We start from the raw sequence: 15,469 nt of genomic DNA, 5'->3' as shown, positions 1-15,469 counted from the left end.
GCTGATGACATACAGACTTATTCCATTTTGAACAGATAGAAGGACCGTTATTTCACTTTTCCTTCATCTTGAAGACTTGTTTTGTGCTCCATGGCATCATTTATTTTAAAGACAGTGCCATCCACTGCCGAGATGATGTGTACTCTGAAGTATTTGCATAGAATGTTCTGTTGGTGTCTGTTAGGTTCACTCAATCTGTGGTATCATTTAACTCTGATGTTTCTCTGTTTTGGCTGGAATAATTATTTTTTCTGACTAATTTTGCTTTGGAGTCTATTTTGTCAGATATTAGAACAATAACACCTTTCAGGGTGGCCTTGGGGGAGTTTCTCTGCTTGAAAAATATGTTTTCCATACTTTCATGTTAAGGGGGCAACCACCTTAGATATCGAGATGTGTTTCTCAGGGGCAACATACTGCTGAGTCTTACTTCCCTTATCCAATCTGCTAGTATGTGTCCTTGATTGGGAGTTGATATTAATATCCAGAGTTACTATTGACATATGTGTATTAATTAATTTTTGTCATTTTTTTTGTTTTGTGGGTTTTTTTCTGTTTTCCTATTCTTCATTTACTTAACTACTTCCATGACATGGTTTATCTTTTTCTGGAGTTTCATGGGTATAGGTACCTTTCTCTTCAGGCTGAAGGAATCTTTCTAATGACTTCTCTGGAGCCAGCTTCATGCCCATGAACTCTTTAGTCTGTTTCTAATCTTATAAAATTTTTCTTTCTCCTTCTGTTATGACCACTAGCTTTATGGAGTATAGTAGTCTGGGTTGGCACTGGCTGGCTGTCAGAACTTGAAACACATTGTTCTCCCCGCCTCTGGGAACTTCATGAAGTAGCTGCTACCCTGGTGAGTCTGGTTTCATATGTGAGTTGGTTGCTTCTCTCCTGCAGTATTCAATGTATTTCCTTTGTCTTGTACTTTTCATGTTTTAACTTTATGACATGGAGTTTCCTTTCCTGGCCTTATGTATTTGTTGAGCGTAGTGCCTCTTGTACTTGAGCATCTCTTAGATTTGGAAAATTTTATGTTGTGATTATATTGAAATGTTTTTTAGGTTTCTTAGTATTATTTTTTAAAAAAACTTTTTATTAATTTATTTTTTACATTCCAATCCCAGTTCCCCCTCTCTCTTTTCCTCCTGTTCCCCCTACTTACCTCCTTCTCCCATCTGCTCCTCGGAGAGGGTAAGGCCTCTTCTAAGTAGTCTACTAAGTCTGTCCCATCATCTAGTTAAGGTAAGACCAAGGCACCTCTCCACCCCCACACCCTGGTGTCTAGGCTGGGCAAGGTGTCTCTCCATATAGAATGGGTTCCACTAAGTCAGTTTGTACATTGGTGTTAGATATTGGACCCACTGCCAGTGGCCTCATATATTGTCTCAGTCACACCATTGTCACCTATATTAAGGAAGTCTAGTTCAGTCTTATACAGGTTCCCCATTTGTCAGATCTGAGTCAGTGATCTCTCACTAGCTTGGGTCAGCTGATTCTGTGGGTTTCCTCATCATGGTCTTGACTCTTTTGTTCATATTATCACTCCTCCCTCACTTCAACCATTGGAGGTTGGTCCAATGATTAGTTGTGGATTTCTGCATTTGCTTCCGTCTGTTTCTGGAGGGTTCTAGCTTCTCTGGGGTTGTGGATAGGAGGCTGGGTATCTTTGGTTTATGTCTAGTATCCACTCATGAGTGAGTACATACTGTATTTGCCTTTCTGGCTTTGGGTTACCTCACTCAGGATGGCTGTTTCTAGTTCTGTCCATTTGCTGGCGAATTTTAGGATGTCATTGGTTCTTATTGCTGAGTAGCATTCCATTGTGAAAATATACCACATTTTCTTTATCAGTTCTTCAGTTGAGGGGCATCTAGGTTGTTTCCAAGATCTGAAATGTTTTATATCCCATTTTCATGAAAATGTTTTCCTCTCTCCGTTCTCATGATTCATAGATTTGGTCTTCTCATGGTGGCCTATAAATCTCATGTTTTTTAAAGCATGTTTTTTGTTGGTGGTGGTGGTGGTGGATTTTTGTTTGTTTTGTTGTTATTGTGTTTTGTTGGTTGGTTGGTTTTTCTAGACAAAGTTCTCCATATAACAGCCCTGGCATTTGCTTTGTAGACCAGGCTGGCCTTGAACTCACAGAGATCCACCTGCCTCTGCCTCCTGAGTGCTGGAATTAAAGGATTGTGCCACCACCTTCTAGCTTAAAGCATGTTTTTATTAATTTATTTTTGTTACTGATAAAAGGTTCTAATTCCTCTCACTTGTCTTCAAGCCCTAGTGTTCTGTCTTCCCTGTGATCCATTCTATTATTAAACTTTCTACTAAACTTTTTATTTACTTATGGAAATTTTTCATTTCCACCATTTCAGTTTGGTTTTTCCTCAGTATTTCTCTCTTAATTGAATTCCATTTCCACATCCTGTTTTGACTTATTTTTTTTTAGATGTTTGCATACTCTCTTAGAATTCATTCAGGAGTTCATTTATCTCCTCTTTCACTTCTTTGAACATTATTTATAAGCATTCTTTTGAATTCTTTGCCTAGAATTTTACATCTTTCTCCTTGGGAGGCCATTACTGTGGAGTTGGTAATTTTGGAGACATGTTGTCTCGGTTATTCATGTTTCTTGTGTTTTTGCCTGTGGACTTTCACATTTGGAGTTAAATCATTAGTTACACTTTTTCATGTAAGTCATCCTTGTTCTATCAGTGGGGATGTTTACAATGTTCAAGAGGGACTGAGTGGTAGCACGGTTGAGGTATCATTTTCCTTGTGTTCAGGGCATCAGACTTGATCGACCTAAGATTTGCTACAATGATTTAGGCATAAAATAGCTCTGTGGATACAATTAAATGGCTCATGCTAAAAAACAAAAGTTGTCCATATATAGTAAGGCATAAATGAGTATTAAGGTAAAAGGGGAATATAAGGGCTGGAAGGATGGGGGCAGGAGTACTAATAGTGAGAGAAAAAGATGCTTGCTTCTGGGTCTGAGGTAGACAAGTGGGCCTGATAAGAGATCAATGGGCTCTGAGAAACAAGGTCAGTTATGGCAGGATGGCTGGCTAACTTCCATCAGACTTTTCCTATCTCGGAAACACATGCTAGGCTCTGTGATTACATACCCTTGCTTTTAATAAGTTGCTTCTAATATAGCTAACTCCAAAGAACTAAGTTGTATGTAAGGGTAGTTTCTAACATGCTGGAGCCCTTTCAAGAAGGAGGCCTCATTTTCTCATAGATGAATGCATAACCAAGCACACTGCAGTTGCTTCTTGGCAACTGTGAGAATAAGTAGAGCTGAGTGTAATTAACGGCACTGGTGACACCTGCCCAGGCCAGAGGGTGGTAACACTGGCGAAGTGCACAACAGCTGGGAGACAGTCTAGGTCAAATCTGGAGTCAGTGATGGACAGAGGGAGCTTCAACTACCTTCAACTCTGTGGACAGAATGTGAACATCACATGATCATTTCCATGGTTTGGCCAGGGGGACAGGCATAGAATATGTGGGACCTCTTTTGACTTGGTCCCAGAGAAGTAACCAACTCAACAGAAATTACCACATCCTTTGCCCAGTTTATGCTATTGCTCCATAAAACCCCCAAACACAGGAAATTCAAGGGCTTTTTTCCTCCTTTGGGAACCCCTTCCAACTCTTGGGAGTTTCTTCTTTTCCTTAATTTCTCATTTTCCTGTAATAATTTTTAATAAGTCCTTCCTCTGCTTTGTAATGCTCCAACAAGAGTGTCAATTTTTGAATAAGGCAATGAGCTAAGAGCCACTATCTCAGGTTAATCTTTGATGATTATGAGTTTTAGGTTCTTAGATCATACAGAATTGGGTTATAAAAGGTTTCATCACTCTAAAAGATTCTGCATCATAATCACTATCATAGGGTAAGCCCACCATGGAAAGATATTAATAATGAAACAAAAAGCAGTCCCCCATGAAGCCCCAACCATTTTAGAAAATAAAGGGGAAATGGCTGTAGTATGTACACTGATACGTGTGTATAATGAAAAGGTGAGTGTCGGGAGAGGAGGAGCAGTGTAAGACTAATAATTAGTATTGGATTGCTAGAGGGAAAGCAGGGGAAGTGAATGGAAATAGAACCAGAAACAGTAGGGCTACCATGGAAGAGGAGAAATGAGACAGTCTGGGCTAAAGATAGACAGAAAAAAGACGGGTAAGAATTGCCATCAGGCAACATACTACAGTCTCAGCTCTCAGGAAGCTCAGGCACAGACCTCCACCTACCAAGCCAGTCCATGCTCTTTGAGAGAAGAAAATAAAAAGGAAAGAATAGAGAGGGAAAGGAGGGGAGGGCAAAAGAGGGAAGGGCAGAGGGAGGAGAGGAGGGGGGAGAGGAGGGAAAGGGATAACTGCTACATTGGCATTGGATATTAAATAAAGGAGCCACAGTTTTGAAAGAAAAGAGATTTTGAGGGGATATAGACAGATATGCATGCTGTCTGGCCTAATTGCTGGATTCAGTCTTAAGACACCTGCCACTCCTTCCCTGAACCCTCAGGAGTCTTTTTAATTCTCAGGAGTTCCTTTGTGATAATGGGCCTATTCTTGACTCTAAATCTTCCTTTGGGAGAAGAGTTGCAGATGGCCATTCTGTCAGAAGCCTGGCTTCCTTTTTATTTTTTTCTAAGACAAGGTCTCTGTGTGCAGCTCTGGTTGCCTTGGAACTTGCTCTGTAGACCAGGCTGGCCTGGAACCCACAGAGATCCACCTGCCTCTGCCTCCCAAGTGCTGAGATTTGTAGGCAGAAGTTTCCTGTCCCAACCACCCAGTCCTAAATAACCACTTGGAGGCTTATATTAATTATGAATGATTGGCCAGTAGCTCAGGCTTATTACTAACTAGCTCTCACATTTTATGTTAACCCATATTCCTTATTAATGCTCTGCCATGTGGCAGTACCTTTAAAAGCATGGTACATTCATCTCCTGCTCCTTCTGTGTCTGGCTGGTGACTCCTGACTCTACCCTTCTTCTTCCCATCATTCTTAGTTTGGTTGTCCTGCCTATACTTCCTGCCTGACCATCAGCCAATCAGTATTTTATTAAACCAATTCAAGTAACAGATCTTTACAGTGTACAAGAGGATTATCCCACAGCAGGGATTAAAGGTGTGCACCACACCAGGCTTGTCAGAAGCCTGATTTCCAATACTGGGTACTTCCTGTTGTTGGGACTGCAGCTTGGAGCTTGTGTTGGAGTTTGGGGGCAGATTCTGTCTCATCAGATTCCAGCTCACTAGTCCCGCATTCTGGTTCAGTTTCTTCCTGCAGTCTAGCATTATGCTTCTAGCCAGGATGCAGTGAACAGTCTAAGTAACGCTTGCTCTGGGTTTTCCAAGAATGAGAATCACAATGTGTCTTAGGCTGCAGAGCCACGGATGCTGCAGAGGACTGTTGAAAATGGCATCTCGTTGATGCCCTGTTGAGTGCCCAGTGCCGAGGGCCGAGGGCCGAGCACCAAATGCCAGGTGCTCAGCACTGGAAGAGGGTTTTCAAAATGACATCTTCTGATGCCAGGACTGTGTTAGATCCACCCTCATTTTCATCCCCTCTGGTCCTTGCTGGTGGCCCAGGCTCATGGTGGGAGAGGCGAGCTTCCCAGACAAAACCAACACCTCCAGGATAAACTCTAAACCCTCTTTCTTTGCAAAATTCCTCGTCTTACTTTGCTCTTTCAGCTAGAAATATTTGCGTGTCACCACCACTTTTGATAGCTGCTATTGGCTGGCCATTAGGCCCGCACTCCACACGGCGCAGGCTAGTGTGACTCCATCGGGACACCTGAGACTGTGGCTACTATGGGGAGGGTCCAAGTGAAACTTCAACAGAATTCACTCCTGGCTAACTACACACACTAAAATGGAAAATGGCTAATTTTAAAAAGTAACAAATTCAAATATTGGTAAGAGGGGAGCAATGACATCTCAGGAAGTGCTGATGGGAGCAAAGCCATACTGTAATAGCCAGTTCTAACGGTTTTGTTCATGACATATCCCAACAGGAATGCAATCCTGAATGAACCAAAATGCACATGTGAAAATATTTATGTCTGCATAATCCATACCATTTAAAAACTGGCAAGGAAACAAGTGGGCAGCAGCTGTACAATGGATAAATACAGCAGTCACATAATGGAATTTTTCTGTTCTAATTGGTATATTAGGAAGAAATTGGAAAGTTATCACTAAAACATCAGCTTTTGGCTTATTATGACAAACAGAACAGACACTTGTTTTACAAACGTGTGGTTCATTTGAATGAATCATATGAAAATATTTAGGGTATCTAAATCCCCTTTATATCACCAATTAGGAAGTGTCTGTTATAAATTAGAGAACAGGCTGAGAGTGGGCAACAAAGGGACTTGTTTGGATCACGAGAGAAGTATAGCAGGAATTTTGGATGCTTATTATTGTGGTTTTCCAAGTGCATACCCCGGGACTTTCTGCTTTGCTTTAGTATATTGACTTTGGAATCTCTGTGCTTCTTCTGTCATTCTTTACAAGATGGCTGCGTGAGTCCGGGATTCTAGCTTCACAATCTACATTCTATGCCAGAGGAGGGGCAGAGCCGCACAGTACCATTTTAATCTTCCATAAGGAAGCAAGGCTCCCCACCTCGTGCTCCTAAGTAGACCTCAGCAACAGGACTGGGTCACATGACCATGCCCTCCTGAAGATGCAGCTTCCAAGAGCTTTCATCCTGGAATTAAAGATGGGCTGAGAGAGAGAGGTTCCTTGTCGTTTCCATTTGAATCACTGCAAAAATTGTTTATCAAGGCAGCCACAACGATGTGTTCCCACGGCCACTGTATTCTGTTTATTTCCCCTCTTTTGTTAGACATAAATGTGCTTTTGGGCTTTAGGACTTTGTATTCTTATAATATGTCCCTAGAAGTGGTTATTTAGGCAGACCAGGAGTATAACAACAAATGGTCACAAACAGATGAAAGTGACTCAAGACTCCACTCTGAGATGCATGCTTCACAGAGCATCCTGTCCCATGATTTTAGCTACGTGTCAACTGCTATATGAAAACAGTAATTGCAAGAGTCAAGAAAGAAATGATTACTGAGCTTTAATATATACAGTACTTGTGAGATTAAAAATCTCATGATGTCCTACTCTGTCCCTCTCAGGATAAGTATCACCCCTTTGCCTATCATACCAAGCCATCTTGGTCACCAGATAGGCTGTTGAAGTATCTCAGTGCTTGTACTCATTTAACTTATTTTAGTTGATAAAGAAGCCAAAATATAGCCAGGTGTTCGTGGCACACGCCTTTATTTCCAACACTCAGGAGGCAGAGGCAGGCAGATCGCTGTGAGTTCGAGACTGGCCTGGTCTCCAGAGCCAGGATAGGCTCCAAAGCTACACAGAGAAACCCTGTCTCAAAAAACAAAAACAAAACAAAACAAAACAAAAAAAAGAGGCCAAACATAAGAGTAGTGGTATGAGATATAGGTGGGAGAAAACCTAGGAAGTACTTCCTTTAAATGAAAAGGATACTTTTAGAGACCATAGTCCATTTTACTATAGGATATTGTTATAATGGTTTATTTTATTTATTTTTTATGTCCTGTCTATGTTTTTTATCTCTTACCATGACTAATTTAAAGATTAAACATCATAGGAATATCTATCTGTCTGTCTATCATCTGACATCTATCGTCTGTCTACTATATATCAATCTATCTGTCATCTATCTACCTGTCTATCTGTCTACATGTCTGTCTTCTATCAGTCACCTATCTATCTATCTGTCTCTCTATCATCTATCATAATCTATCTACAGTACCACTGAAGACAGAATGTATCTTGAGGAATGTGGTGTTAGACAGTCTCGTTGTGTGAACATCATACAATGTACACAAACTACAATATCACTGACAATATAATCTTATATAAATGGCCTATTGACCAATTTTGAGTGAGGGTTTACGTAAAGGTTTTTATGCTCTCTGTGATTTCTGGTATCCACAGAGGTCTGGTGTCCTCTGGATAAGAGTGTGCATTGCTCCAAACCAGGTCATAACCCATGGTGAGCAGTAATGTAAACTTGGGGCTTGCCAATCAACTTAAAAAAAAATACTCATATAGAATAGAATAGCATAAAGGTATTAATGCCCAACCCGGCGTTAGTGGCTCTTGCCTTTAATCCTAGCACTTGGGGGCCAGAGGCAGGTGACTCTCTAAGAGTTCGAGGCCAGCCTGGTCTACAGAATGAGTTCCAGGACAGGCTCCAAAGCAATACAAAGAAACCCTGTCTCGAAAAACCAAAGGGAAAAAAAAAGATTAATGCCCATTTCTCATAGTTTGGTGACACTTTTGTTTCTACTGTGAATGTTCCATACTACTGCACTATGTCATAGAATAAAATTTTTATAAGGGTATGTGTGTGATGGGCATACGTGTATGCATGTTCACACATGTGTGCATGCGTGTATCTGGAAGCTGGAGGCTGACATCAGGAGTCTTCCTCAGTTTCTCTCTACTTTTTTCTTTGAGGCAGTGTCTCCCAGTTGGCCCTAAAGCTCTTCAATACGGTTAGTTAATCTAGCCACTTACTCCAGGCCTCTCCTGTCTCCACTTCTGACTATCTGAATTAAAGGCAGGCTGCCATGACCGTCTGGTGGTTATGTGGGTGCTGGAGATGTGAACTCAGGTCTTTGCACTTGGTGTGGCCCATCTCCCAGCCCAGCAAAAAGTTTAGTAAAGACTGTCTTATAGAAACTCTTGGGCATACCTCCTGAATTCTAAACTTATTTACTTCTATTTTTTATTTGATGAAAAGAATGTTGAGAGCAATGAATTACAGTAGCGAGGAGAACAGTCTTGATTTTCTTCTGGCCTAAGTGAAAATGTGTCCCTTGAAGTCGTGAAGTATAGTATTTTCACTGTTGTTAATAACTAGCCTGTCAGTGAAGTTTTCACTCCCTCTGTGCGTCAATTTACATAACAGTTTTCTCTCAAATTTGTAAGTGGTTAGGTTTATTTTTAGTTAACTATTATGATGGCTAGCCACAAACATTGAATAGCCAATCACCAAGAATGAATTTAACTCCCGATCCTACTGCTTCAGTCTTCCAAGTACTAGGATTGCAGATAGGAGTCATCATGACAGACTATTCATTGTATCTCAAACTAATTTCCACTAAGGTCAAAGTCTTGTACTTGCATTACCAAAATGTTTGTATGTGCATGTACATGACACGTGCAATAGCCTAAACACATAAATGTGTGTGTGGAGTCATGGCTCCTTCTTGCTCTTCATACCTTCCATGTTTTTCTTTAAAACCAAAATCCTCAGTTTTGTTCTTTTTTGTCATTATTGCTTCTTGAATCCCTCCTCATTTATTTTTTTTTACTCTTATGGACTTTGATATTTGGTTAAAAATTTGATGCTTTATTTTTCTTCTTTCAACGATTTAGTAGTTATTTATGCAACATGCCTTTGCATGTCTTTTAGAGCAATGTCTAGCATGAGATATATCATAATTAACCTTTCCCTTCATCTGTAATTATAACCAAAACACTTTCCTTCCTTCCCTGGCACTCTCCCCAGTTTTTGTTGAAATTCAAAGTTTTAGATTTAGATTATCATATTTAAAGATTTTTAAGTATACACATCATTTTAAATAAAATACTTTCATATGTAAAATCTTATGAGTAAGATTTTTCTTGGACTTAATTATACTTTACTATTTCACAGTTTAGTGCTATTTATTAGCTTATGGCTCTGAAACTATGGATTATGGTTTATGAGGGTTCTGTCCATGGCTTCTTGCTCCCATTCTCTCAGGAACAGCGTGGTGATGGTGAGAAGATATGGCAGAAAAGCATTTCAACTTCTGGTGACTGAAAGTAGATGGATAGGAAGGGGCAGGATAAGGAGACCCCAACAACCTGCCCTCAGTGACCTACTTCCTTCTTTTAGACCTCACCATCTAGAAGTTCTAGAACCTCCCCAAACATTTCATAAACCTTCGGAGGGAGGAATAGCTCACATTTAACCCATACCACCTAGGGACAATATATGAACTGGTTGTATCATTGTTCTAAGAATTGCCTATCCCTGTAATGAAACTTTCTCTGCCCATCAGCCAGTTCCTAAACAATAACATGGAGATTTACTATTACTTATGAAAGCTTAGCCTTAGCTTAGGCTTGTTTTTAACTAGCTCTTATAACTTAAAATAACCCATTTATAGTAATCTATATTCTGTCACATACCACCCCTCCTGCTTCTTCATTGTCTCCTGGCATCTCTTGTGCTCATAGATTCATCTCCTACTTCCTCTTTCTCTGCCTAGAAGTCCTGCTTATACCTCCTGCTTAGCTATTGGCCATTTAGCTCTTTATTAAACCAATCAGCAATATATCTTTATGTAGTGTACAAGTATACCACAATCCTATTTTCATTTGTCATTCTATAGAATTCTGTTTTGCCTGATGTATAATCGCAGGGCACTCAGTGTAGAGTCTGTGCACTTCAGTGGAATTTATCTGTATTCTCCTATCACTCCCAAAGACTTTTGTAAGATGCTACTTCCATGGTCCTCAACTAAGAAATATCCATTACAGGAGTGTGTGTGTGTGTGTGTGTGTGTGTGTGTGTGTGTGTGTGTGTGTGTGTGTTTCATCCTATTATATTTTATAGGTACTTCATTTTTGTGGAAGCTAATCAATGGCACCATGTTCTAAAACTTCATGTGATTGTGATCATTTTCAGAAATACAAAGTTTTAAACTAAAAGACATGCTTTTACAAACAATGCTATATTGCATTAAACTATAGTATGACGTACATGCAACTTTTATAGGCATAAGAAAGACAAAAGTGCATGTATCTTGCCTTATGGTGATGTTTTCTTTATTACCATGGTCTGGAACTAAATCTACAATATCTCTGGGATATCCTTTCATAATTTTTAAGACAAAAATATATATCTCCACTTCTCTACATATTGCCTGTACTTACTACAGAAGTCTAGATATAATTAACCAGAAAAAAAAACTAGCTTGTATCCTATTTTAACCTAGGCCAAGAGTTAATTTTTTTGGGTGAAAGATATTACTACTTCAGTGTTAAGCCCAGATTAATTTTAATGAAAGTGTCAAGAGAACACATGCTTGATAATTTTAGCAAATATACTCATTATTGATTATATAACAGTTTAAAAAACCAAACTGTGGTTTGTACTAACCTTACAGGAACAAAAACTATGCCATTTATTCATGTAAGAGAATGACCAAAATCTCATTACTTCAAAACCCCCCATTCCCAAATATTGAAATTGTGAAAAGCAGACAACCTGGCTGCACTGCAGATAGCAGCTGAACTATGAAAGGGTGCATGATATCCTCTGCTGCGTTTCTGGCCCTAAGCAAAGGGTGCATACACAGAACAAAATGGCTTTGATGCTGCAATCAAAACTTACAAATAACTATTGACAGACAAAACATAGGTATCCAAGGTAACTAGCAGTCAATATTCCCCTTGCATTTTTTAATATTCTAGAAACCATGAGCAGATTCATTCCTGGGCCACACCACCTATTTATCTCCTTAGTAAGCATGTCCAGGGAAGGAGAACTGCCTACCTCTTGGTCCTCTCTCATTTGTCTCAGATAAACCTTACCCTCCCTGAACCCATGATCTCAGGCAGACATAGACAGGGTCTCCCACAAACTATTCCAATTAAATGATGGTATACTAATGAAGGGAGTCTTCCTAGGAGTTGTTCTGCTATCTTTTGCATCTGCTGGAGCCACCCAGCAGATGTACCCAAAAGTAACTGCCAACCTCTTTCCTGGCAGATGTCTTCCTCCCCCACATTCTACATCTCCCACTTTTACTCACTTTCTTGGAAGTCATTTCCCCCAGGCTGTAAGCAAGAGCCACTCTGGTGTCCTGATTTCCCTAGTCTAGCATTTCATGGCTCTTAACTGTTTAGAAGTTCTCTGAACTCTGGCTCACTCTGCTTTCTTTGCCTTGGTACCCACCCTACCCCCACTCCTACTCCAGCACCCATAGCCTTGGCTATGTCTCTAACACTTGAGTCAGGGAGAGGGTGGCAGGCAAGGCTTTAAGGAGGAAAACTAATACTCCTTACAGAGTTCCTACACCACCCCAGATGTGGGCACCTCACACCAGACCTCATGCAGCACACTGTTTTTCTCTTTCCCATAAGACTAGACTTTGGACTGCTTTGAGAAGTGATTCATTTTTTGTTTCCTCTGCCTGAACAGAGACACTAGCTCATAGTGAGTGCTAATAAATATTTGCTCAACAAATGTAAACCAAGACTGGCTCACCCCTCTTCTGCTCTGTGTTCTGATATTCTGAGGACAACTACTTGTGCTTGTCTAGGAGTCTGGGGCAGAAAACTTGACCATATTCACATCCAGATTTTGATTTTTGTATTGCATTCTGGGAGAGGGAAGGCCAGCTCAAAACCATCGCTTTAACGGAGTGAAATTGGCTTGCTGCTACAACTCTATAGTCTAGTTAGCCTTTATCACAGGATAGTGCAATATTTATTTTATAGTTCTCTGGCTACAAGATACTATCCAACAGTGTCTCTTGAATACACAAGGGGACATCAGACTAGAAGATGGCAGTTATGGAAAATCTAGAGAAATAAAATTAATTGAGATATTTTGGTATACTAATGGATATTTATTTTGTTTCTATTGTCTAACTTGTGGCAGTTTCTGTCATGGGACTCAAGTATTACATTGGAATGGCATTTAAGAAACTACTCCAGTGTAACAAAAAATATAATTAAATATGTTACCTACCAGGAATAAATTATTTTAGTTTATGAAAAGGTACAAAAATATTGTGACTGGTGTTTGTTTTATGGAATAGGCTCACAACCCTACTTCAAGTATTAGAGATAATAACTATTTTCCATATTTTTTCTTGTTAGGCTGTGAAGTTGAGATTCTTGGTGTCAGACCAACTTACTGCTTAGAATATAAAACCGTCCCAACCGATATCAACTTTGCCAATGCAGTCAGCGATGCTCTTGACTCATTAAAGTAAGTGTCCAAAATTTTTAGCCATAATATTGTTCTTCCTTGTTTTTTAAAGACACACACACTCACAGGGAGAGAGAGAGAGAGAGAGAGAGAGAGAGAGAGAGAGAGAGAGAGAGACTGTATGTGTGTACACAAACACACACAATGGAACAATGGATGTAGGTGTTTGCAGAGAGCAGAAGAGTTAGGTCACATGCAACTGGAGTTGCAGGCAGTTGTGAGATGAGCAACTGGATGACATCACCTCCAAGTAACCTAAGAATCTCCTTGGCAATGGGGTCTTCCTCATGGTTTAAGATTCCTTCAGTACAGAGATGACTGATGACAGATGCCAAGCTTTCACTTCCTTTTCTGCCCACTTCAGATCGAGTGGTTGCCACTCCCACATGATTATCAAAGGAGAAAACAGGACCCAATCCCATGCCGATTTTCAGACCATTCTACCTGTGTGAAACCTATAAAGGGGGTCTTTAGGTCACAGAATGGTTTAGCATGATTGACATGCTATGGAGAAAATGGCTTCAAAATATTAAACATCAAGAAGAAAGAAACTTATTCATGCCATTTGATTCTGGAGGCATTTAGAAGGGGCAGCGTTAACTTAAGCAAATGTTCTTCATACAGTTTATATATTCTATATGTTGTATATATTATAAGATGATGTCTGCTACCTCATCTGCTTTTTTCCCCTTGCCCACGGGGCTGGGGAGTCATGAGCATGAAGAGCTGATATATAGTGTTGTTGTCTGGTTAACACAAAGCAGACTGCCACAGTATGCATGGCAGATGAATAATGTTGAGACTTCAGAATTGCTCTATGTCTACTCGGTGCTGCTTCAGATGTGTTCCAAACCCCAAAGCTATCCATCCCTATATCCTACTGCCATGAGAGATATAAGATTATAATTGTCTCATAAATACCTCCAAGTAGTCTGCATATCTCTCATATTTATCTTGTGTCTGGAACTGAATGGACTCTCCCTGTACCCAACCCAGTGGTCACAGCAGAATATCAAGGAGTACCATGAGAGCCCCAGGCTAGTGCTTGTCATTTTGAGCAGACATTCTTATTTTCACAACACCAGAATGCTGAAGGAATCAAAATTGGGCTCTGTTTCCTTTAGAGAAGTAGTGTCTGAAGGCGGGGTTTAAATGAGTCCACCAGACCCAAGATAAATGATAGATAGGTGTTTATTAGGGAAGCACTTACACAGATAAGTGCAAAAACCACCTCGGTCTTCCTGCTCCAGAAGATGTGGTCTCTGCCCTTCCGATGCTCTCCACAACCCAAGGGAGTGTGAGTCAGCCCCTCCCCTACCTTATAATGGGTCACATCTGCACCTGAAATCATGCCCAAAGGGTGTGGCCACCACTACAAGTTCACTGGCAAGGCAAGATGCCACTACAATTGTCTTTGTGGGGGTTTTTTGCCTTTTGTTTTCTTTGTCAAGCAACGTGACAAAAATAATAGGACTCTGGGAGATGCATCTCTTCTTGGAAACGGGAGATTTTCTGATTGTTGCTATAGTTCCTGGTGGTTGTATTTGGTAAAGGGATTGGGCTCCTTGAGAAGAATTAAAAAAAAAAAAAAGGCCACAAAGAACTGCAAGTCCATAGAGTTGGCCTCAAGCTAGGCGTCCATGTGGTATGGTATGGTGCTCCACACTGCCCAACTCAATACCATTCACATGGTAGGTAGTCTAGGCGCATGGCCTTGAACTCCATGGATCCATGTTGCTCAACCGTCCTAATGCTGCAACCCTTTAACACAGTTCCTTACGGTATGGTGATCTCCAACCATAGCATCATTTCATTGCTACTTCATAACTGTAGTTTTGCTACTGTTATGACTCGTAATATAAAATATCTGATATGCGAACTCTGAACGGGTTATGATGACAGGTTGAGAACTGCTGCCATGGACTGTCATTCACACAGTCTGCAATCTAGATGGGTCTGGATTTTCACAGTATGGATCTGGGCAGGATTGAACAAGGCTAATGCAATTGTCCTGGGGGAGTGTGTCTTCATATTGCCAAAGTTAAAAGTGCAGCTAGAAACAGCCCCTTTACACAGTAGGTAGAACGATCATTTCTGACATGACCCAAGTTCCTTCTGTTCATGCACTAACAAAGAAGAGTGGAGATGCGGACTCCTGCTCATCATCTCTAAGCTAGGTAGTAGAGAAAGGAAAGGCCAGATGACACTGCCTGGGGAAGGTACTGGGGATGACCTGGGTCCTCCCCCAGGAAGAAAAGGAAGCACTTTCAACTCTAATTTCCTTCTTACAAAGCAGACTAAAGACTAATGTTTGTAAGTCAATACTTTTATTCAAACAGAAACCAAATCTGTCCTCTTCAGGAAATGAAGTGGTTGACAG

At 40.5% G+C, this 15,469-nt stretch overlaps 1 protein-coding gene across 1 annotated transcript in view; it reads left to right on the top strand.

Annotated features, from left to right (window-relative positions):
• Positions 1 to 15,469, top strand: part of Enpp6 (ectonucleotide pyrophosphatase/phosphodiesterase 6) — a 102,495-nt gene that overhangs the window by 54,949 nt on the left and 32,077 nt on the right. Inside the window, exon 3 of the mRNA XM_027391077.2 lies at positions 12,978 to 13,089. Within this exon, the coding sequence (XP_027246878.1) occupies positions 12,978 to 13,089 (112 nt within the window). The remainder of the gene's footprint in view (positions 1 to 12,977; positions 13,090 to 15,469) is intronic.

The sequence above is a fragment of the Cricetulus griseus genome (assembly GCF_003668045.3).
Source record: "Cricetulus griseus strain 17A/GY chromosome 1 unlocalized genomic scaffold, alternate assembly CriGri-PICRH-1.0 chr1_1, whole genome shotgun sequence".
Classification (NCBI taxonomy): domain Eukaryota; kingdom Metazoa; phylum Chordata; class Mammalia; order Rodentia; family Cricetidae; genus Cricetulus; species Cricetulus griseus.
This window is presented reverse-complemented; position numbering and strand designations above follow the sequence as displayed.